Raw genomic sequence first — 23600 nt, 5'->3', positions numbered from 1 at the left:
GGCTACGGTACCCGGAGTCCCAGAGCACTAGCTCTGGTTCTCGGGACCACGCCGCTGGCTCGGTCCTGCGCGGCCCTGACAAGGGCGGCGTCCCAGGGGAGTCCAGGGCTCTAGCTAGACGATCTTCGGTGTTCACTGGTTTAGCTTTAACATTCTGCCCCGAGCCCTCTGACACATCCCCCTTTATACTCCACCCCCGCTGAGGGGTGGGGCCCCGGGCTGCCTGGTGCGGACGTCGTTGAGAGCACCGCCCCCGTGCACTCACGTAGCCCCGCCCACTGTGTTTGTTTCCCATAAGCTGCCATGCATAACGGCTCTCTCTCTAACACCCCTACATCACCCCCCCCCCCCGCATAGCTTGCAGCCGTCCCGGCTGCCAACATACAAAAAAAACGACAATAAAAGCGCATTTACCCCCTGACCGCGCGTGTGCCTCACTATTTTTCAACATAACGCGAAGAGAACAACAACAAGAACCAGAAAACCCCGAAGGGAAAACAACCCGACGCACCCCCCCCGAATAAATACGAATTCCGTAAAAGCAACGTATATACAAATCGCAAGGAACCCCCAACACACACACAACACAACACAATGTGCCAGGAGCACACCACCGACGCAGCGCACAGTAACCATACATGTGAAAATAAAAAATAAAAATAAATTATTTTTGTGCATCACAAGAGTCTGCGCATTCTTGCGCGCGTCCTTGCCGCAGGCCCGTCACACGGGGCAACCCCGGATGGCGGACCATCCGGTGGCAGCTGTCCATTTCGAAGTGAGTCTGCGCTTGATGTCGCGAGACCCTCGGCATCCCCCGTAGGGGTTGTTGGGCGGGAGCCCGTCATTCCTGGTGCACCTGGGGGCGGGACAGCCGGCAACACGTCAGGCGAGAGCAGCAGAGATGGACCCTTTGAGTCGGCCGACCCCCCACATGTTTGGCCACGCGTGTGTGGAGTGGGGCCTCGCACCGCAACGAAGGGTTTCAGCCTAGAGGGGTGCACAAACCACCGGCGCTTCCCCCATTTGATGCGAACGCACTGAGGCCGCAAAACCTCGACCACCTCGACGGGGCCCCGCCACGGCCGCACCAGTTTTGAGGAGGTCGCGAGTGGTACCTGGGGGACAGTGCAGCCATGCCCTGTCCCCCGGCTTCCACTGTAGCACGTGCGCGCGACCCAGTCTGAGGCGCTCATTCGCTTTCTGACGCCTGTCGGAATTTAGCATGGCAGCATCCCGTGCCTCAGTCAATTTCGCAAGGTTAAATTTAACATGGTCGGCCAATTTAGTTTTTCCCAGCGGCGCGGGGATCTGCAGCTGTGCCCGAACAGGTGGGTCAGGTTCGCGGCCATACATGAGGAAGAAGGGTGAAAATCCCGTCGCAGCATGGGGGGCCAATCTATATGCTGCCAGGACCCCTTGAATTTGCAAGTCCCAATCGGTCTGTGAGTCCGAAACCTGCTGCGACAACATAGACGTGATGGTTCGATGCAGACGCTCGACCATCCCGTCAGTTTGCGGGTGATAGGGAGAGGTACGAATTTTTTTCGTTCCCAGGAGCTCACAGACCTGTTGGAGGAGTTTGCCGGAAAAATGTTTTCCCTGGTCGGTCAGCAGCCGCTCCGGAGCACCTTTGTCCATGACGTAACCTTGGACAAAGGCCTCCACGATGGCTGCTGCCGACTGGTTGGCCAGGGGCCAGGCCATAGGCCAGCGCATAAAGTATTCCACCCCGGTCAACAAATATCTATTGCCCCTAGGGGTGGCAGGAAATGGCCCCAGAATATCCAGCGCGACAAGTTCGTTCACTCTGGAGACTCTGATAGACTGCAAAGGCGGGTTTGACTCCCGTGCTGGTGGTTTTCGCTGCGCACACCGAGGGCATGATGCCAACAGATCTGCGACATCCCTCGTCATGCCTGGCCAAAAAAAATCAAGCTGGAGCAAGGCGAGGGTCTTTTGGGTACCCAGGTGGAGGAGGCGCTCATGAGCAGCCCACACCACCCTACCCCGTAACCCAGAAGGGACCACCAGCCGGTGTCGATGGGATTTCCCGTCCCAATGCATCAGCAACCCCGCGTGCATTTCCCATGCGTCGGCATCACCCGTCCCCCGCCCCGCCTCCCCGGCGCGACGACGCGACGCGAGGAGGGAGGTATCCTCCATCTGGAGGCGCCCCCATTCATTAACAGGCAAACCCAGCAGGGAATCTTTTCCCTGTTGTGCGATAGAATTTGGGAGCAATGTTTCGTCGTCGGCGGCGGCCGCCAGGACCGGAACCGGCATGTCCCCTGCTGGCTTGCAACGTCCCGACCCCAGGAGGCATGCACATTCGGAGGTGGTTGGCATGCGCGACAGAGCGTCCGCGTTAGTGTGGCGAACGCCCTTACGGTAGGTGGTTTCGAAATCAAAATCCTGGAGGATCTCCAACCATCGGGACAATTGTCCCGATGGCTGTTGAACTCGCAGGGCGTACTGCAGTGCCGCATGATCTGTGCGGACGATGAAATGCCGACCGTACAGATATGGGCGATACTGTTGGATGAAATTGACAATTGCCAACAGTTCCCTACGGGTGACACAATATCTTTGCTCCGCTGGAGACAACACCCGACTGCCGTACGCAACCACCCGTTCCACGCCGTCAACCACCTGGGAAAGCACGCCCCCAATACCCGTGTTGCTCGCATCGGTGTCGAGCAAAAATGGTTCCGAAAAATCGGGGTAAATCAAGGGAGGAGCTTTTACCAGGGCGTCCCGAAGGGAGCAGAAAGCAGCCTCCTCCTCCTGACCCCAGTGGAACCGAACCCCTTTTGATGTTAAAGCGTGTAGGGGTTTGGCAATCGTCGCAAAATCAGCGACGAACCGTCGGTAATACGACGCGAAGCCAATGAAACTCCTGACCTCTCCCACCGAGGTGGGAGTCGGCCAGGAGCTGACACACTGCGTTTTGGCGGGATCGGTAGCAATACCTGAGCGCCCCACGATGTGTCCCAAATAACGCACCGAATCGCGTAACAAATGACATTTTTGGGGTTTGAATTTCAAATTAGCAGCCCGCATCTTTAGGAAAACTGCCCGCAACCTCTGGAGATGTTCGTCAAAAGTTTTACTAAAGACGATAACGTCATCCAAATAAATCAGGCACGACTCCCATTGCAATCCAGCCAAAACCAATTCCATCAAACGCTGGAAAGTTGCCGGCGCTGAGTGTAAGCCCATCGGCAACCGGTTGAATTGGAACAGGCCGTGCGGTGTACGGAAAGCAGTTTTAGGCTTTGAATCATCGTCCAGAGGAAGCTGCCAGAATCCCGAAAGTAAATCCAGTGTGGAGAAGAATCGCGCTCCCGCCAAGGCGTCCAGCGATTCGTCCATCCGTGGGAGCGGGTATGCGTCGGCAACCAAAATTTTGTTAAGGCGCCGAAAATCAACGCAAAACCGCAACGAGCCGTCCTGCTTTTTAACCAGGATGATCGGCGCTCCCCAAGGGCTGGTGGAAGGAGAAATGATGTCGGCGGCTAACATGTCATCAATAGCCGATTTGACATGGTCCTTTTCGGCGGGACTTAACCGAAACGGATTCTGGCGTATTGGCGCGCTGTCACCCGTGTCAATATGGTGACGCAGCAGATGAGTGCAACCCAAATCGTATTTTTCCCGACTGAAAACGTCGGAAAATTCCCGCAGTAGCGTTCTAAGCTGTTGGCGCTCTGAATTTGACAGGTCCGTCGATCCCGCACAAAGCGCATCGAGCCACCCTCCATCGCTGTCCGAATGTGGGTGCGGCCGGGGAGCAGTGCCGACGTGATTCGCAACAGGTTCCTCGCAGGGCACCGGCGTCGCGTGAGCAAGCACCGTCCCTTGAGGAACTACCACTGTCTGCGACCCCACATTGAGGACCGCGATGAAAGGGTCCCCATCCCCTCTTACGACGGTCTGGGCCGGAATCAAATGAGGTCCACTAGCCCCGGCCCTAGATGGTCCCAGCAGAATTCCCTGGTCCCCAATGCCCTCAGCGAAGGGCCGATGAAGTTTTAGAGGCACCAACATTTGAGCTCCCGGCGGCACACGAACTGTTTTAACGACGAACGCTGGTATTGTTACGAACGCCGTCCGAGCCGCAGTAGGGGAAGGCAGGAACGCCATGCGTCGTCCCGATGGGAGCTCAATGCATCCCTGGTCTATTAAACGAATCGGCATTTTGCCCAAGAAGTCCGTCCCCAGCAGGCACGGAACCGCCAGCGAGGAGGAAACAAAAATCGGGCCCGACAATTTGATATCCCCGATACAAAATTGCGCTCGAATCTGTCCAATGATGCCAAGAGAGCCCCCGTTAGCAGCATAGAATGGGACGTTAACCGGCAGTAAAGGACGGCTCTGGACAGGTAGAATATTGTAAATGAGTTCGGAAATGATGGTCGCCGATGCCCCCGTATCGACCAGGATGCGTACCTCCACCCCGTCAATGTGTCCCACCACGGCCGACGACCCCGACGACGCGGCCACAACGCGATGAGCCAACATGGACCACTGCCTGGGTTCGATTTGAGTCCCCATAGTGGTGCGTGTTGGCCCGTCGCAGCGCAATGTCGGCCCCCCGTTCGTTGCGGTGTGCGAGTGTGTGACGAGTGTGTGCTTGGGCCAAACATGAGGGGTGCCGCGACTCGCCGGATTATGTTGATGGAGCTTGGGAGGAGGAGGGACGGCGTCCTGTCGAGGCGTCGTCCCGCGCTGCCGAGGAGAGCGGCACCCCGAGGCGACATGGCCCCGGACGCCGCAGTTGAAGCAACGCGGGAGCGCCGGCGGCGATGACGGACGGTCGAAGCGGCTCGACCCATCCCGGCCCGACCGTGCTCCCGTCCCCTGCTGCCGTCGACGGTCGACGGCGTAAACCTCCTCCGCCGGGAGGGTGGCTGCAGCCACCGCATGCCCGGCCGCTGCCCTGCTGGCTTTCCGACGCTGTGACAGCAGGTTGGCGTGGAGGAGCCGCGCAGCCTGGAGGGAACTCATCTCCATGTCCTCCTGTGCAACGACGGCGATGTCCAGGTCGTCTGCCAGCAGGAGGATTTTTTCTGTGACCATGGCGTCCACGCCGTCGTCGTCCATTCGAGGGAAGGCCGTCTTCGCCAGTGCCAGGAGACTCGTCCTGTACGCCAGGGGCGACTCCTTTGCACCCCGCTGGTGATCGTAAAACTGCTGCCTGCATTCCGCTGAAGGTCCGTAGACCCCGGCCAGCAACTGCAGCGCCATCTGTAGCGTGGAGCGCTTCTCCCTCGGCGCCGATGTAAGGGCGGCGAGTGCGTCGCTGTCGAGGAGCGCCGGCAGCGCGCAGAGAGCCTCAGCATCCGACCACCGTGCCATTTCTTGGTGGGCGAGGAAGCGTCGCTGGAAGCCGCCCCAGTCGCCCTCCGCGCCAACAAACTCTTTGAGCGGAGGCAGCCGTTGGTGCAGCGCAGCGGTCGCCATGGAAGCTCGCAGGCTGCTGTCCCCGTAACTCGGCTGCGCTTCGGCGCGAACGGCAGATGGTATCGCCTGTCGCAGCCGTGATGACGCTTCCTCCGCTGGCGGTGACGCGGCAGCCCCAGCGAGAGTGATGTTGGACCCGAGGTTCAGGCCGGCCACGCCCTCAGCAGCTGCTGTGGCGATGGCGGGAGATTCAAAGTTTGAATCCGTTGAGATGGCGGGAAGGCGCATCGGACGTCGGTTCTCCTCGCCCCGTGGTGGTCCACCAGCCCCCAGCCGCGTGATGTGTTCGAGTGTGGCGGCAGCGGCGTAAAGCAGCTCCGCCAGCCTCGCGTGAGCCAGCCTCAGCCCTTCTGATGGCGGCTCCTCTTCATCCTGATGCCCCGGTAGGAATGCGTCCGGCCCCGGCTGCACGATGTCTTGTTGAGCCGTCTCGGGCTCGACAATTTCAGCGGTGTCCTCCACCTGCGGTACTCCGGCTCGAGCTGTCCGGCGCGTGTCCATGTTCGTAGTTGTTCTGACACCAGATGAAGTACCGTTGATGACTCTTGGACACCGTTGGTGAGGCACACGTATTTATTCCGTACAAGTAGTCACAACTGTGGACATACAATACTAGAGGGGGTATCGGCCCCCTCACCCGGCTAGCTGGGAATACACTGCTAGCTATCTCTGACCTACCTCCTAGTCCTCCACTAACGGGCTAGGGGAGGCTGTCTGGCCCGACACTGGTAAGTCGGGCTACGGTACCCGGAGTCCCAGAGCATTAGCTCTGGTTCTCGGGACCACGCCGCTGGCTCGGTCCTGCGCGGCCCTGACAAGGGCGGCGTCCCAGGGGAGTCCAGGGCTCTAGCTAGACGATCTTCGGTCTTCACTGGTTTAGCTTTAACATTCTGCCCCGAGCCCTCTGACACATCCCCCTTTATGCTCCACCCCCGCTGAGGGGTGGGGCCCCGGGCTGCCTGGTGCGGACGTCGTTGAGAGCACCCCCCCCCCGTGCACTCACGTAGCCCCGCCCACTGTGTTTGTTTCCCATAAGCTGCCATGCATAACGGCTCTCTCTCTAACACCCCTACACTATTACCACAGTTCGAGTATAACTGTATTCTACTTTCTTTTGATAAAACATACACACACACGCGCAGGGAGAGAACATTTACATTCCATACAGAGCAGTCACCTATTTGCTGTACTGCCGTTTGCACACACTACCTCATCCAAAAATACACTACGCTTTGTCTGATGGAGCCAGAGTTCATTAATAGTGACAACTGATTCATACACCGAGATCTTGGTCAGTTTAATATTACTTATTGCCCATTAGCAAGTTTTCTGCTGGCAGCTGCAGATGACAACTGTAGCATGCAGGAGTGAATACCGCTTGTGCAATGCTGTATATTATAGATGCCTCTAGTTTTCAAAGTGGAAATTTGGGCGATATTAGCATGCAATTAACTATCATTGTGAATGCTGAGGGTCTTATGCCCATTTTATATCAGACGCCATTCTTTGCTTTCATTACACACCTTTACAGAGTGGCCGCAGGAACGGTATAGTGGTGAGAAGATGTATACCGGCTCAGTGGCGAATATGCTAAACACCAGTTGTATACAATGTTCTGTATACACATGTACAATACAAGACACGTGCATATAAACTTACTGCAATAAGTTGTGTAATGTTATTTCCCAAAGGGTGGCGATGGACTACCTGGTTACCCTGGGAGCAAAGGAAGGCCTGGAATGCCGGTAAGCTCTGCATCTGACTGAAAATTGCACCATAATAAAATAATGTAATTTCATGTGTGTATGTGTAGTGGTGTTAACTACTCGCTGTTCGCAAACTGTGAGAGCAGATCGTAAACAAGGTTTTCCCGCTCAATCAAACGGTCAGGGTCAAATGGGGTGAGGTAGGATCCAAACCCAGATTGGGAAGGACCAATCAGAGGGTCCCACAAGGTGGCCAGGGATTGGACAACCCGGCCACGAACAGGTATAAAAGCCAGAGCGCTGAGAGCTCTGGAGTTCTGCTACACGAAGACCCAAGACGGCCGAAGACGTCTAGGACCCTGGACCAAGCCCTCCAGCCCTTATCAGGGCTAGGGCTCAGAGTAACCAGTGGTCGGGGAGAGATCCCCTAGGTCCAGCCAGAGGACGCTGGGAGAGCAGGGAGATTAGATAGCCTGCAAGGTCCGGAGGCTTGTACCTTCCGAGGGAAACGGGTGAGGGGACCATATACCCCTTAGTGTGATAGGGACTGTGTTATTAAGATAATAAACGGGGTGTGCCATAAAGACGTTTAGAAGTCCGTCCTTACAACACTACATATGTACAGTAGAGAAAGTGAGGAGCTGTAGTGTAGTGGTTAGCGTGCTGTGCTACGAATCCGGCGACCCAAGTTCGATTTCCACTCACGGACAACACCAGTGCCGATTATCTGAACTGGTCTTGGTCTCCCCTAGGTCGACTCAGCCTCAAATGAGTACCTAGTGCGGTATGTAAACATCGCCACTGGGGAGACATTGGCGGCCCGGCGTGGTGCTGGCCACTCACCCCCGCCGGCCTTCATAAGCACTTGCTAAGAGCACTTGCCCCAACAGTATGTTAAGGGCTTTACGGGGAATCGTTGTCTTTATATATATAAAACATACAACTGGTATTGGGCCAGATGTATCCCAATGCTGAAAAAAATATCTGCTAATTTCTCAATAGAGATCACAGATCAGCAGCAATATCACCTTCCTGCTACAAAAACCTGGCAGGTCCCTTCTGAATAAATAATCTTGAGACTCAAGTGGGTCAACGAGCGTAATTATAATTAACGTGTCAAAATATAGCGCTCTCGTACAGTAAAATGAAACCAGGTTAATGTATCTGAATGTGTACTATGTAAGTTGGATTATATGCTGACATACCACTCTCGAGTTAAACCCACGTTTACACTTTGGACACGATCGCATGTGAGTGGAAAGTCTTTTTGTGATGGATAGTGTCATTTATTATAAACAAAAAAAAACCTTTGTCTGAACATATGCATGTATACAATATACAAAACGAAACATTGCGGGGGAGGGGAGCCGTTCCCAGCATAATTGGACAATTTCCTGCATTGGGCTGCTTCCCTGCATTGGAAAAACCCCTATTCTGGATGTGGTCCTAGTTGTGATGTCTGTGTGAGCGTGCAAGGGCGCGTGTCCTCAGCTGCTCCCGTAACTCCAGCAAGATCGTGTTTCACTCCTCTGAGACGCACAGAGCACAGCCAACTGTTCACCTTGGAACTGTGCGCTATTTTTTTGGAACATAATAATATATACGTGTCCCTTCTGCAACAACTCACAGCGGACAGCCGTGTTATTTATAATTGCAGGTGTAATGTAGCTCTCAGAGACACCGTCTTGTTCGTTTATATGTGTACTAGCTTTACTACCTGGCTTCGCCCAGGACTTGGATTCTTGTCTTGGATTAATTTAATATTCCCTTATATTTCACTGAAAAACCCTGAAAAAAATCGATGCTTGCAAGAAAGAAAAAAGCCGAAACAAATAAATGTAACTACTGTATTTTCCCGCATATAGCCCGCATACGCATATAATCCGCAGACGCATATACCCCACAAAAATAGCGTTTTGTGTAAAACAAATTTCAGATAGCCCGCACCTCCATATACCCCGCATGCATTCATATCTTTAACGTCGTTACCGCAGCTTAATTCCCTCATTAATACGAAGTTTCCATTTGTAATACATTCCACTATCAATTGTTAACATTAAAATCGCAACACAAGCAATCGTCATCAGGTGGAAAGATACAGCAGTAGAACTGCTGAACAGGAAAGGGCTGCTGCAACAAGAGGTTATATATAGGTTTGAGGTAGATGTCACCCAAGGGTAAGTAGGTGGGGTCAGAGATGGAAAGGAGTCCCGTCGCCGCACGCACAGCAGCTGCGTTAAAGGGAGAGATTGGCATGTTAATGTAAACGAGTATAATGGGAAATGAGCCCCATCGTCGAACATGAGCAATGTCACCGTACGCACGCACAGCTGTGTTAAAGGGAGCGATTGGCATGTCAATGTAAACAAGTTTAATGGGAAGATAGCATGTCTGTGTCAGAGAACCAGGCATAGTGTTGCTCCCAAGATAACGTCTGCGACTCAGTTGGACTCACTACAACTGGTGTCGGAAGTGGCCAACTTGCCAGGCTGTAGCTAGCGGTAGACGAGTATGTCTACACGTCGCAGAGTTCGTGTATGTGCGTCGGACGATGAAGACGACGAGGAGCGGATTCCGCCCACGGCCACCGAGCACGGAGCGGAGATGCTGCCCGCGGAGCAGGGCGCAGTTGGGGCATGGGGCGCCTCGCCTTCAGTAGCAGAGCTCGTCAGGGACGCGCATGGCCATCTCGCTGACCTCCAATTGGCGTCCTCCATCCTCGTCGAGATGCGGTCCCTACCCTCGACGGCGAAGGAGGGGGCGGCGAAGCCGTCCAGACAGGGCGACTCGGCCGCCATTTCACAAAGGGCGGGAACGCCATCGCCGCTGCCCGCACTCGCGGGCGCCATTTTGACGCCGGTGGGAAGTGCGGAGCCCGTCAAACTTAAAGCGGGGGCGTTCAGGTCATTTGACGTCCAGTCGCTCTGCCATCGGCTGCCCTTCATTAAAGAATTTGTTGCCGCCAGCGGCAATTGGGTGGCGTTTAAGCGGCGATTCCTCACTAAAGCCGACGTGTCGCGGTGGTCACAGGCGGACGCGCTGAAGGCGCTCCCCGCCGCCCGTGACGATGATCCTTTAGCGGTGTTCCTCGCCATCCCGCTGTCCAAGAGGTCCACCCTCACGCAGGCATTTGACCAGATGGCCGCCACTTTCGAGCCTCCGCTGAACACCCATCAGAAGTTTGCCGTGAGATGGAGAGGGGATGTTGAGTCGGCCCTCGCCTACAGAAGTGCGCTGTTGGCGCTGGCGAAGGCCGCGTTCCCGCGCATGGATCACAAAGGCCTTGACGCCTTGGTTCTCGAGAAAATGTTGGAGCTCACCAAGGACTTCCATACTGTGCTTCCCACTGTTGTATATATTTGAATATTTTTTTTAATATTAAGAATAATTAGGCCAATTTTAATATATATCTTTTTCTTGTTGTTTCATTAAATAATGAAAACAACCCTCCCAAGCACACCAGGAATCTGTAAAACGGGGAAGGCCATTAAACAACAAGATTTCAGATCAAAGAGAGGTCAGAGACCACTTAGAGATATCCAGATGAACGAAAGGTCAATGGCCAACCTTCCCAAGACGGTCTGGAGATGCACAGATAACGTAACGGTTTTCCTTAACGAAAAAAGTAGAAACTTAACAAAAAGAATTAACCAGCAAACAATAGGGGCTTGTTATTAGATATTCCCTTATATTACTCGTATTCACCGCTTATATATTATTTTGTATTGTATGTTTCTATCTACATGACCTTCCTAAAAACTAAAGAATACGAATTCCAGAAAGCTTAAGTGGAAACTTAGTTACACTTAACCTCAGGACATTAAAATATAACTCAGAATAAAACACCAATCCCTGGAAACAAACGCATAACCAAACTTGGCAAAGCCTTCAAAATAATGATGTAACGAGGATCATTACGAATATTCATTAAACATAGACCGAATAATAACCACGATATACTAAGACCGAGGGAACTCATAAGAAAAATTAAGAATAAATGTAACACACAGGACCACATACATGTATTGCAAAAATCTCCTCGGCCACCTTTGTCTCCCCGGAGTCGGCGCGAGGGCAGATGACAACCATAAAACCCATGGAGGGCGTCTGTTCTCTTGTTTGTTTTCCTCTCGCAGAGAGGAGAGGTTGTTTTACGTTTTGGGTTGTAAACACAAACAGACATGGGCTTGACGTAAAACACCACACTCTGGGTCACCAAGAGACGCGGAGAGAGGAGAGGGTGTTCACGTTTTGAGTTTTAAGCACACATCACGAATGGGCAGTCTGGTTCGAGTCGCGCTCAGTCTTGCAACTCGGCTTGCGACGCGGCGTTGCGACGGGGCTCGCAAGGGAGCTGGGGCGAGTCGTGCCTCGAAGAGAGATGGGACGACGAGGGGTCGTTAGAGTGACAGTCTGAGAGCAGTCTGGTTCGAGTCGTGCTCAGTCTTGCAACTCGGCTTGCGACGCGGCGTTGCGACGGGGCTCGCAAGGGAGCTGGGGCGAGTCGTGCCTCGAAGAAAGATGGAACGAGGAGGGGTCGTTCGAGTCGCAGAAGTCTGAGTTCAGCCTAGGTCGAGGCTGGGGTTCAGCCGTGCTCCGGCTGGCGGAGCGTCGTGAGGGAGCAAACACCGATACCGATGGCAGGTGTCGCTTCTCGCAGAACGAAGTGACGAGGGGTGATTAAGTGCGAGTGAAGCTGGCAGCTGCACGAACAAAGGAAAGCACGGAGAAGAGAGAGTCACGAGTGACATCAAGCAATCAACCTGTAGAAAGGGCGGAAATCGCCAAGCGTTGACCAAGCGAGCATCGAAAAGGACGAGCAGCAGCGGATGAGCAACAAGAGCCATCGTTCATCGCCAGAGCGCTCCAAGCCGGTGAGCGCGCACAGCCGCGTCGTCCAGAGCCTGAGCCAACACAGCCTGAAGTAAGGGCGAGTGTCTGTGTGAGGTTGGCAGCGATCAAGGAGAGAGCGACAGCAGCAGCACGACCCGGGCGTCACCGAGCGTCGTGCCGACTCAACAATCATCCAGCAGTGGAGAAGCCTGGAGCTGCCACCAAGAGAGAGAGAGCGCCATCGAATGCGCCGTGTGTTTGATACACACACACACTGACCAACTCCCAGTGAGAACAGACAAGACGTCCAGCAGCGATGACGATATCATCACACACCGCCGAAGGCGAGCATCGTGCCGACTCAACAATCATCCAGCAGTGGAGAAGCCTGGAGCTGCCACCAAGAGAGAGAGAGAGAGCGCCATCGAATGCGCCGTGTGTTTGATACACACACCGACCAACACCCAGTGAGAACAGACAAGACGTCCAGCAGCGACGACGGAATCATCGCGCACCACGTCGGCGAGCGTCGTGCCAACTCAATCGAGCAGTGGAGAGAGGGAGCAGCACGGGCTCGCTGCGGCCACGCCCAAGCGAGAAGGAATCTCTGGCCGCTGGTTGTATCCTCCCCCACCCCACAAGCTAACGACACAACTCCTGGCTCTAAGAAATTAAAATATTAATATTACAAGGGGACAACGCACACACAACACGCACACGAATAAGACTTTCAAAAAGTTATCTTTGTGTTTCAAAAAGGGTTGCCATTTCAAGGTGGTGCGTTCAATATCAACTGATCGTGCAAAGCAGTTGCTGCCGTCGAATTACATGAATAAGAATGTTTTAGTCATTTATTTTCGTTAATTGCATAATCTTGCCGATGAATCTATTGACGTATATTTTTGCCTTTGCATATTAGATCATATGTTTGTTTAGAATTAAAATTGCTTAACACCAAGTGTTCGAGTGCGTCTTTCCCAGTCCATGCAAAACTGTCTTATTCATAAGAACTGTTACCTGCAATGAGATATGAAGTTGGAGACCTAACATAACATAAACACACTAAGATAATCAGTAAATGTTTAATCAAAAATAATCGTTTTATCCCGATTGATACAACTCTGGATAACGAAGCTAAGCCTAATTATCATAACTGCACACATTAACATAATCGCAAGCATCCGCATAAATCACTACGATTATCCCCGTGATTATCATAATTTATGCATATAATCATACACATGAACATAATTTATGCGATTTGTGAATTTTTAGGAAAATTTATAATTTTTATTATTTGTATCAAAAATCCATAATCCGGCATATACAACACCACCGAGGACGGGGAGGTGTCTTCGCTCAAGATCGCCAGGTGTATACAGGCGCAGCAGACCCTGCAGCGTGACAGGGTGTTCGTGGCATGCTCCGCAACTCCCGCGTAGCCCGAGGCACACGCGGACGGAAAGCCTGCGTCCGCGTGCTCGCTGTATCAGCGGAACGCCGATCATCGTAGTGATGGAGATCAGCAGCGGGATGACTGGCGGCGGACACGGTCTGCTTCATCCCGATCCAGCGAAGCACGGGTCATCTGCTACAACTTCGGCCTGCCGGGGCATGCCCAGTCAGGCGGACGGGTTCCTCGATGGCGGGCCCAGGAATGTTCGCCTTCCTATGACTCCCTACCCCCTAAGGCGCCGTGCGACTGATGCCTCACGCGCGGCCGTTCATGTCGGCCTCGCGTGCTCGGAATGCGGAGGACCCGACGACCCGGCCTACTGCTCTTCGTGAGGAGCCGGCTTCGTCGGGTCGATTTCTTTCCCCCCCCGGCCCTCCCGAGACAGTCGAGCCCAAACCGTCTGGAGGGCCAGCATCACGGACTCGTTCAAATGCTCGTTTTGCGTGGTCCCCACGCATTGCACACTCCCACACCGTCATGGGCTGTCGCGCTCGCGTGAGTCGTGGCGAGTATTTGGCTGATCCTGCTCGCCATCGAGCTCACGGCCGTTGTTACCCGTTGTGGGTGGGAGATGTTGATTGTGCGCCGCGATTGTTGGTTCGACCGTTAGTTTTTTTAGGTCTGTGTGTATATATTGTACAGTTGGGTTGGGTAATGTATTGCTTTGTGATGTTGTTGGAGCACACTTGTTGTTATGTTCTATTAACTATACGTCGGTTGCTTCCTTTGGGGGGAGTTGGCAGCCGGGACGGCTGGAAGCTACGAAGGGGGGGGGGGGGGGTGATGTAGTGACTGTGCTTGTCACTGTATGGTGCCGGGGCTTGCGAAGCCACGGCCGGTAATGTGTTGTCATTACGGGCAGCCCGGGTTGCGGGATGTAGTACCAGCCCTAGCGGCGCTTGGGTGAGTGCTGGTTAGCGCGGAGGCACCGCGAGCAGTGTGCGGTGCGGGCTCCCGGTGAGAGAGCGAGAGGGAGCATCAGCCAGCCAGGGTTACCTTGGGGCATGATACTCTGGGTGACCTGCTGTCACGTGACCGGATGATATTGGAGGGGGGCCACCGGTGGAGGTAGGCCATGGAGTGGTCACGTGGTCCAAAGGGGCTCTCGGGAACCTTCGAGAAGGAGTTTGAGAGACCTGGAATGTGGGCGGGGCATAGGGCGGAGCCAGCCCCAGCCTGGAGGCATATAACGAGGGCCCCGTGAGGAGCTTGAGGTTCTTCGTGTGCTGGTGTTACGAAGATCCACGTCGGGGAGAAGAAGCCTCTAGCCACACGGTCCCGGACCCCGTTTGTGGTCCGGACAAGGATAGCGAACCGTGTCTAGTTCTGCCGTAGCGTGGTTAGATGGGCATTCGAGACCCGAGTGTAGACCGTGTTGTGTTGCATGCTAATGTGAAATAAATAGTGTTGCTCCCAAGATAACGTCTGCGACTCAGTTGGACTCACTACACATTTGTCAATGGAGAAGAATGTTCGTGAAAGTGCTTGAATAATTTCGTGAATAGATTTGTTGATCTCCTCAACTTTGACGTTTGGTGGTGTCAGAATTGCACGTACCTTAAGCCATTTGCGATTCAGAATATTTGCTCCGATGTTTGGATACACGCAATTGATGATACTCTTCAGAGTAAGACAAATATTGCAGAATTGTTCGGAGAGCTTGATTTTTCCAGTTTCACTTGTTGTTTCCTTGCCTTTGCCAATGTTGAGCAAATACTCAGAAAAATTATTGGAATCATAGCTATCAGATTGTTGAACTCTCATGTTGGTCGTGAGCTTTATTCTTGTGGCATCTCTCCAAAGCTGTGATGATTTCAGGCAGGCTTTGATCTCATCATCCATCGTGCCTCTTGGAATCACTGGTAACGTTTGGCGAAAATCACCAGCAAAGACAACAATCAAACTGCCCATAATATTTTTGTTGCACGAATGTCTTGCAGTGTTCTGTTGACTGCCTCAAATCCGTGCTTATGGATAATTGAGATTTCATCCCAGAATAATGCTTTAGCTTCCAGCAGTACTTTGGCCTTTCCACTTCCTTTCTTGATATTGCAAACGGCACTTCATTATGGACCAAGTCAATCTGGATTGGAAGCATTGAATGCACTGTTCGTCCACCAGTCATCAACGTTGCAGCGATGCCAGAAGATGCAACAGCAAGTGCAATCTTTTCTCCTCTGATGCGGGCCAGCAACAAATTAATTAAAAAAGCATTTCCGGTTCCTCCAGGCGCGTCAATAAAAATTACTCCGCCTTCGTTGCTGTAATGTCATCTTAGAACCTCTTGATACATTTTTTGTTGCTCTTCATTCAACAATGGCTCATTCTGCGTGACGTAATCCAGGATTTTGTCAGTCATGATAACTCTCAAAGGATTTCTCGAGTCATGTTCACTGCTTGCTGTCGTGAAGGACTTTTCATGCCAATCTCCAACAAAGACTTTCAAATCATCTCCAAAACTTTATCTTCAATTATGATAAGTGCCTCATTATAGATGTCATCAGTGAATTCCAAAGTCATTTGAGGATTATCTCGTGGAAGTCTATTAAAATGTCTTCAGGCATGCAGTCTTTGTGGCTCTCCCAAAGTGCTTTAGGATTTGATGGTTCACAAAACAACAGGATGACTGCGAAAAGAGTTCTGATTTTTGATGGTGAATCCGATTCCTTCGCTTCCTTCAATGTCTCGTCCCATTGATTGTCGTTCTCTAATAATCCTAATTCCAGGCAAGCTGCATGATACGTGTCGTATTCAACTCCATCGACTGTTCAGAGATCCTTGAAGCAAGTTGGGTCTTTGACTTTGTGCAACTCAAGTAGTAGCAATCGAAGTTTCTCATGTGCACTGTGTAAACACGGCCAAGAGCGTCGCCAGATCGAATGCCGACATGTCCTTCAACATTTGCACTTTTGCGTCAACTGAAGACATTCTTTTACTTGTCCCATGTGTAATACTTCGGAACTTCACAATAGAGCAGTGTTTTTGCAAAATCGTCTGTTTTGCATAGCTCGAAGAATCCTGTCAATGTTGTGTTTGGTGGATTGGCCAGAAGATTTTGCAAATTGCCTAGGTTAAAATAGATGCGCTGACCTTTTTCAAGGTGAACATGAAGATGCGCGACTGTTGGGTATCGTTCGTGGATCAGAAACCCGAAAATGCGCCATGCCGCTTCGTTACTGGAGATGTACCGGCCTGCTTGGTACTCGGAGATTTAATCAATTTCGGCATTGTTAAGTGTCATAGTAAAAACTCCTTGATCGGATCCCTTGTGGACATACTTGAGGATGTTTTAATCGATTTCAATGTTTGCGTTTCCTTGATGAATTGACGTGGAAATATCTTGCTGCACATCTTATCCTTCATGCATGGAGACTGCCAATTCAAAGCGCTGCAAGGACCATGTACCATTTGTTTTGAGTCCATTCGTCAATCAATCAAAATGTGTGCATGTGGAAGACCTCTCTTTTGCCACTCGATGGAATAAAGCCAATATTTAACTGAGCCAAAAACTTCGCCTTTGATGAGAACATTCATGAATTTGATGAGCTTCTTCTGGAAAATTCTTGCCACCAAATCATTACGGTCCGTTTTTGATTGGCCGTTAATCAAATTCTCTTCCATCTCTTTGCAATTCGGATTGAACATGTGCATGATGAATAATGACGGCTTGCCTCCATGACGAATGTAGGTGATGGCGTCTTGTGCATATTCATGCATGTTTCGTGGCCCTCCGGTACATGTTGATGGCAGAATCACTAACTTGCCATGATTTTCTGCATTGCCATCATTCACAATCGCATCTTTCAAGTGAATGTACCCGTTGTGGGTGGGAGATGTTGATTGTGCGCCACGATTGTTGGTTCGACCGTTAGTTTTTTTAGGTCTGTGTGTATATATTGTACAGTTGGGTTGGGTAATGTATTGCTTTGTGATGTTGTTGGAGCACACTTGTTGTTATGTTCTATTAACTATACGTCGGTTGCTTCCTTTGGGGGGAGTTGGCAGCCGGGACGGCTGGAAGCTACGAAGGGGGGGGGGGGGTGATGTAGTGACTGTGCTTGTCACTGTATGGTGCCGGGGCTTGCGAAGCCACGGCCGGTAATGTGTTGTCATTACGGGCAGCCCGGGTTGCGGGATGTAGTACCAGCCCTAGCGGCGCTTGGGTGAGTGCTGGTTAGCGCGGAGGCACCGCGAGCAGTGTGCGGTGCGGGCTCCCGGTGAGAGAGCGAGAGGGAGCATCAGCCAGCCAGGGTTACCTTGGGGCATGATACTCTGGGTGACCTGCTGTCACGTGACCGGATGATATTGGAGGGGGGCCACCGGTGGAGGTAGGCCATGGAGTGGTCACGTGGTCCAAAGGGGCTCTCGGGAACCTTCGAGAAGGAGTTTGAGAGACCTGGAATGTGGGCGATGCATAGGGCGGAGCCAGCCCCAGCCTGGAGGCATATAACGAGGGCCCCGTGAGGAGCTTGAGGTTCTTCGTGTGCTGGTGTTACGAAGATCCACGTCGGGGAGAAGAAGCCTCTAGCCACACGGTCCCGGACCCCGTTTGTGGTCCGGACAAGGATAGCGAACCGTGTCTAGTTCTGCCGTAGCGTGGTTAGATGGGCATTCGAGACCCGAGTGTAGACCGTGTTGTGTTGCATGCTAATGTGAAATAAATAGTGTTGCTCCCAAGATAACGTCTGCGACTCAGTTGGACTCACTACACATTTGTCAATGGAGAAGAATGTTCGTGAAAGTGCTTGAATAATTTCGTGAATAGATTTGTTGATCTCCTCAACTTTGACGTTTGGTAGTGTCAGAATTGCACGTACCTTAAGCCATTTGCGATTCAGAATATTTGCTCCGATGTTTGGATACACGCAATTGATGATACTCTTCAGAGTAAGACAAATATTGCAGAATTGTTCGGAGAGCTTGATTTTTCCAGTTTCACTTGTTGTTTCCTTGCCTTTGCCAATGTTGAGCAAATACTCAGAAAAATTATTGGAATCATAGCTATCAGATTGTTGAACTCTCATGTTGGTCGTGAGCTTTATTCTTGTGGCATCTCTCCAAAGCTGTGATGATTTCAGGCAGACTTTGATCTCATCATCCATCGTGCCTCTTGGAATCACTGGTAACATTTGGCGAAAATCACCAGCAAAGACAACAATCAAACTGCCCATAATATTTTTGTTGCACGAATGTCTTGCAGTGTTCTGTTGACTGCCTCAAATCCGTGCTTATGGATCATTGAGATTTCATCCCAGAATAATGCTTTAGCTTCCAGCAGTACTTTGGCCTTTCCACTTCCTTTCTTGATATTGCAAACGGCACTTCATTATGGACCAAGTCAATCTGGATTGGAAGCATTGAATGCACTGTTCGTCCACCAGTCATCAACGTTGCAGCGATGCCAGAAGATGCAACAGCAAGTGCAATCTTTTCTCCTCTGATGCGGGCCAGCAACAAATTAATTAAAAAAGCATTTCCGGTTCCTCCAGGCGCGTCAATGAAAATTACTCCGCCTTCGTTGCTGTAATGTCATCTTAGAACCTCTTGATACATTTTTTGTTGCTCTTCATTCAACAATGGCTCATTCTGCGTGACGTAATCCAGGATTTTGTCAGTCATGATAACTCTCAAAGGATTTCTCGAGTCATGTTCACTGCTTGCTGTCGTGAAGGACTTTTCATGCCAATCTCCAACAAAGACTTTCAAATCATCTCCAAAACTTTATCTTCAATTATGATAAGTGCCTCATTATAGATGTCATCAGTGAATTCCAAAGTCATTTGAGGATTATCTCGTGGAAGTCTATTAAAATGTCTTCAGGCATGCAGTCTTTGTGGCTCTCCCAAAGTGCTTTAGGATTTGATGGTTCACAAAACAACAGGATGACTGCGAAAAGAGTTCTGATTTTTGATGGTGAATCCGATTCCTTCGCTTCCTTCAATGTCTCGTCCCATTGATTGTCGTTCTCTAATAATCCTAATTCCAGGCAAGCTGCATGATACGTGTCGTATTCAACTCCATCGACTGTTCAGAGATCCTTGAAGCAAGTTGGGTCTTTGACTTTGTGCAACTCAAGTAGTAGCAATCGAAGTTTCTCATGTGCACTGTGTAAACACGGCCAAGAGCGTCGCCAGATCGAATGCCGACATGTCCTTCAACATTTGCACTTTTGCGTCAACTGAAGACATTCTTTTACTTGTCCCATGTGTAATACTTCGGAACTTCACAATAGAGCAGTGTTTTTGCAAAATCGTCTGTTTTGCATAGCTCGAAGAATCCTGTCAATGTTGTGTTTGGTGGATTGGCCAGAAGATTTTGCAAATTGCCTAGGTTAAAATAGATGCGCTGACCTTTTTCAAGGTGAACATGAAGATGCGCGACTGTTGGGTATCGTTCGTGGATCAGAAACCCGAAAATGCGCCATGCCGCTTCGTTACTGGAGATGTACCGGCCTGCTTGGTACTCGGAGATTTAATCAATTTCGGCATTGTTAAGTGTCATAGTAAAAACTCCTTGATCGGATCCCTTGTGGACATACTTGAGGATGTTTTAATCGATTTCAATGTTTGCGTTTCCTTGATGAATTGACGTGGAAATATCTTGCTGCACATCTTATCCTTCATGCATGGAGACTGCCAATTCAAAGCGCTGCAAGGACCATGTACCATTTGTTTTGAGTCCATTCGTCAATCAATCAAAATGTGTGCATGTGGAAGACCTCTCTTTTGCCACTCGATGGAATAAAGCCAATATTTAACTGAGCCAAAAACTTCGCCTTTGATGAGAACATTCATGAATTTGATGAGCTTCTTCTGGAAAATTCTTGCCACCAAATCATTACGGTCCGTTTTTGATTGGCCGTTAATCAAATTCTCTTCCATCTCTTTGCAATTCGGATTGAACATGTGCATGATGAATGATGACGGCTTGCCTCCATGACGAATGTAGGTAATGGCGTCTTGTGCATATTCATGCATGTTTCGTGGCCCTCCGGTACATGTTGATGGCAGAATCACTAACTTGCCATGATTTTCTGCATTGCCATCATTCACAATCGCATCTTTCAAGTGAATGTAATCATCGACACGAAGCTTCTTTTGGTTCAATTGGATGAAGAGCAATCTTTCAGTCTCAATCTTGGCATACATGTCAACCAAATATTGATGCAGTAACTGTCAGTAATTTAGCAATCGTTTCTCATTCAATCGCACCATCAATCGATAGGCGTAGTACGACATTGCCGACACCATTTCATTGGCTTTATTTGACGTTCCTGGCTGAACTTGATTGATGTTGATGGCATATCAGTCCTCGCTACGTGGAAACAGCAGATATTGCAAGGCGTCACACGAAATGTGCGTCTCGGAAATGCTCTTAAGGTCATTGTTACGCATAGTCAAAACATCTTCTTGGTTCTTTCGGTAAAGTCACATAGAAGGGAAATAATAAAGTAAAAAAAATAAAACATAATAAAATACAATGTTATTCTGTTTTATTTTTGTTATGATGAATCCCTGCAGTCACCAAAGCTTAAAATCGAAATAGTCAAAACAATATCGCGCTTTTCAAAATAATTTCCAGCAATGATGATGGTGACTTCATTGACTACCGGTGCATTAAAGACATGTGCATGGCCTTGTGCTGGTTTCTTGTTTGCCTTAATGACGATCTTTAGGTCTTCACTTGGATTATCATCAAGTACCATTTTGAATTGCTGAATGTAGTGATTGTTTCCGTGCAGCATCTTTTGCAAGGACGCGATCAAACTTTTGTTGGTGCCAGGAATCACAGCACAATGACGTTGCGCTTCAGTTTCTTCGTCGCCAAGAAAGTAAATTTGTAGGAACTTTGACTTTTCTTTGGGCAGCAATAGGAGAGAGAGCCAGCCTTGTGGGACATTCGACCTTGAATGAACAAAGTTGTCATGAATCCAGTTGACTGAGGCATAGGCACAGATGTTCCAAACGAATTCATTTGAAAACTGCAATTGTATTTGCGGATCAGGCTTAGATATTATTTCGACTTTGGATGATCACCATTCATAAAGCTCTTCAATGGCTCTGACAATTCCGGAAGCTCTGGCAACCAAATCTTTCGACCGGAACAGCAAAATCCTGGTGTCTCGCCTTCAAACTTCAGCGCATCGCAAAAAGTGCACTTCAAAGTCATGCTACCAATGACAATCGGAGGAAAGTTTGTATAATCCAATTCAGGATCATAATTGAATGCTTCGTCCTTCATATATAGCCATTTTCTTGCCCGTGAGGCACCTTGTCAAATTCTCTCCTGCTGGAGTCAATCTCTGCGAGCTTCAACATTTTTTGCCAAAATTCAGTTCTAGTCAGCAATTAAATCACTTTGAATTCGTTGCTGTCGCTGCTCCTCGCTTTCAATAGCTCTCGAGTTTGAAGCTTCCTTGAATTTACACAAACTTAAATTGTTAATATTTCACTCATGAAACACGCGATGAGGAAATAACATTAGAAATCTTCAACAATTATAAGAATCTATGACTGTACAAAATTCTTAAGAATGAACGTCGCGAGATTTTTTTTTTTATAAATCGGATGTTTTTCACTCAAGGAAATTCAACCTTAACCCACTTATACATAAGGTCGATTTTGTCAACTCGGGAAGGGAAAGCCGTAGCAAGCTGACAATAGTCGCATTGACTTAGACATTCCAGACAGCATAAGCTGTGGAAATTTCATGACGCCAGAGCTCAGCGTTCGAGAGATTTTGCTGTTTCACACAAACAAACAGATGTATTTTCTGCTTTATAATTAAGATTTATTATGAATAAAGTCCGCCGACTCACTGATAACTTAACGAGTAACCACGAGTGACTATATACACTTGGGTAACTTAGATAACTCTATTCTGAGACAACATAACTTTACTCTTCCAAGGCTACAAGGTGCCCACTCCAGGATAATGAAGACGACCCGCTCCCAGGTGACGACAGCGACGGCAATTCCCCCACAACAGCAGCCTTGCGCCCCGGTTTGGACTGGCTGTTATCCCCCTCACGACCCGGCCACGCCCCTATTCCTGAACCCTCTCTCACCGCACCTGGCCTTGTCTGTCTCTGCCTTTATTACAATTTACGACCGTCACTGGATTTTTCTATTGCTCGTAGTCACTTTAAGATGTTTTCTTGTTCATGTTTTTGTTTGTTGCGGTTGCACCCGATTCAAAATGTTTAGCGTACTTCCCGACATGCAACAAACTGGAAATTTACCATGTGGGTACTTTCCAGACTGTACACCATGCAAAAATTATTAAAATACACTTTTGTGTTTTTTTGGAGCGGGGGGGGAGCTCAATAATGCATATATTTTTTGCACGGCAAGTGAGCTGTGGTTAGCGCGCTGCGCTACGAACCCGGCGACCCGTGACGATTATTTCAACCGGTCCTGGGCCTCCCCTAGGTCGACTCAGCCTCAAACGAGTAACTGGTGTGGTGTGTGAACATCGCCACTGGGGAGACAAAGGCGGCCGGGCGTGGTGAATCCAAGTCCCAGGCGAAGCCGGGTAGTAAAGCTAGTACTGTACCTAATAAATTAACTGAACTGAACGCGACCCTGTCAACGCTTGTCCCATCAATCATTATTAGCAACCACTTAGGTCCCACATTAGCCTAACGTGACCCTGTCTGTTCCCGTTACGTTAATTAGTAACCATGGCCACGGGGAGCCGTACTGTCCCTACACAGGTATACTGTTATGAACTTTGGCATAAAAAAATGCGCCGTGTTCAAGTTGGTGTTCGAAGCAAAAACTGTTTGGCATGAGGTCTCCAGTAATTGTACTACTTAATATTTTTATTTTGCGAAGGCCCACTGAGCTATATACAGTAGATCGATTATCCAGGGTGAGGGGTGCTGGATTTTGAAAAACGCCAGATAATCACTAAATCATAATTTAAAATAGCTTATTTTTAGCACATTCTTGCATGACATGATTATGTTAGTGTTTAAATTGATTTAATATTTGAAATTGGCACAAATAAACATACAAATAGACAAACATAAACATACTCCTTTTAAAAGTTACTGAATTTACTGTCCATACCACTCCAATCTCGAAGACTGCATGGGAGATGTATATACTTACAGTATTTTCATTGTTGAAGTTGTA

General features: G+C 49.9%; 1 protein-coding gene across 1 annotated transcript in view; it reads left to right on the top strand.

Annotated features, from left to right (window-relative positions):
* LOC144729959 (uncharacterized) overlaps positions 1-23600 on the top strand; it is a 90032-nt gene that overhangs the window by 32714 nt on the left and 33718 nt on the right. Inside the window, exon 11 of the mRNA XM_078610391.1 lies at positions 7158-7211. Within this exon, the coding sequence (XP_078466517.1) occupies positions 7158-7211 (54 nt within the window). The remainder of the gene's footprint in view (positions 1-7157; positions 7212-23600) is intronic.

Source organism: Lampetra planeri, chromosome 2, assembly GCF_965212315.1.
Source record: "Lampetra planeri chromosome 2, kcLamPlan1.2.h2, whole genome shotgun sequence".
In the NCBI taxonomy this organism is placed as follows: domain Eukaryota; kingdom Metazoa; phylum Chordata; class Hyperoartia; order Petromyzontiformes; family Petromyzontidae; genus Lampetra; species Lampetra planeri.
Note: the sequence above shows the minus strand (reverse complement) of the source record. Positions and strands in the feature narration are given on the sequence as shown.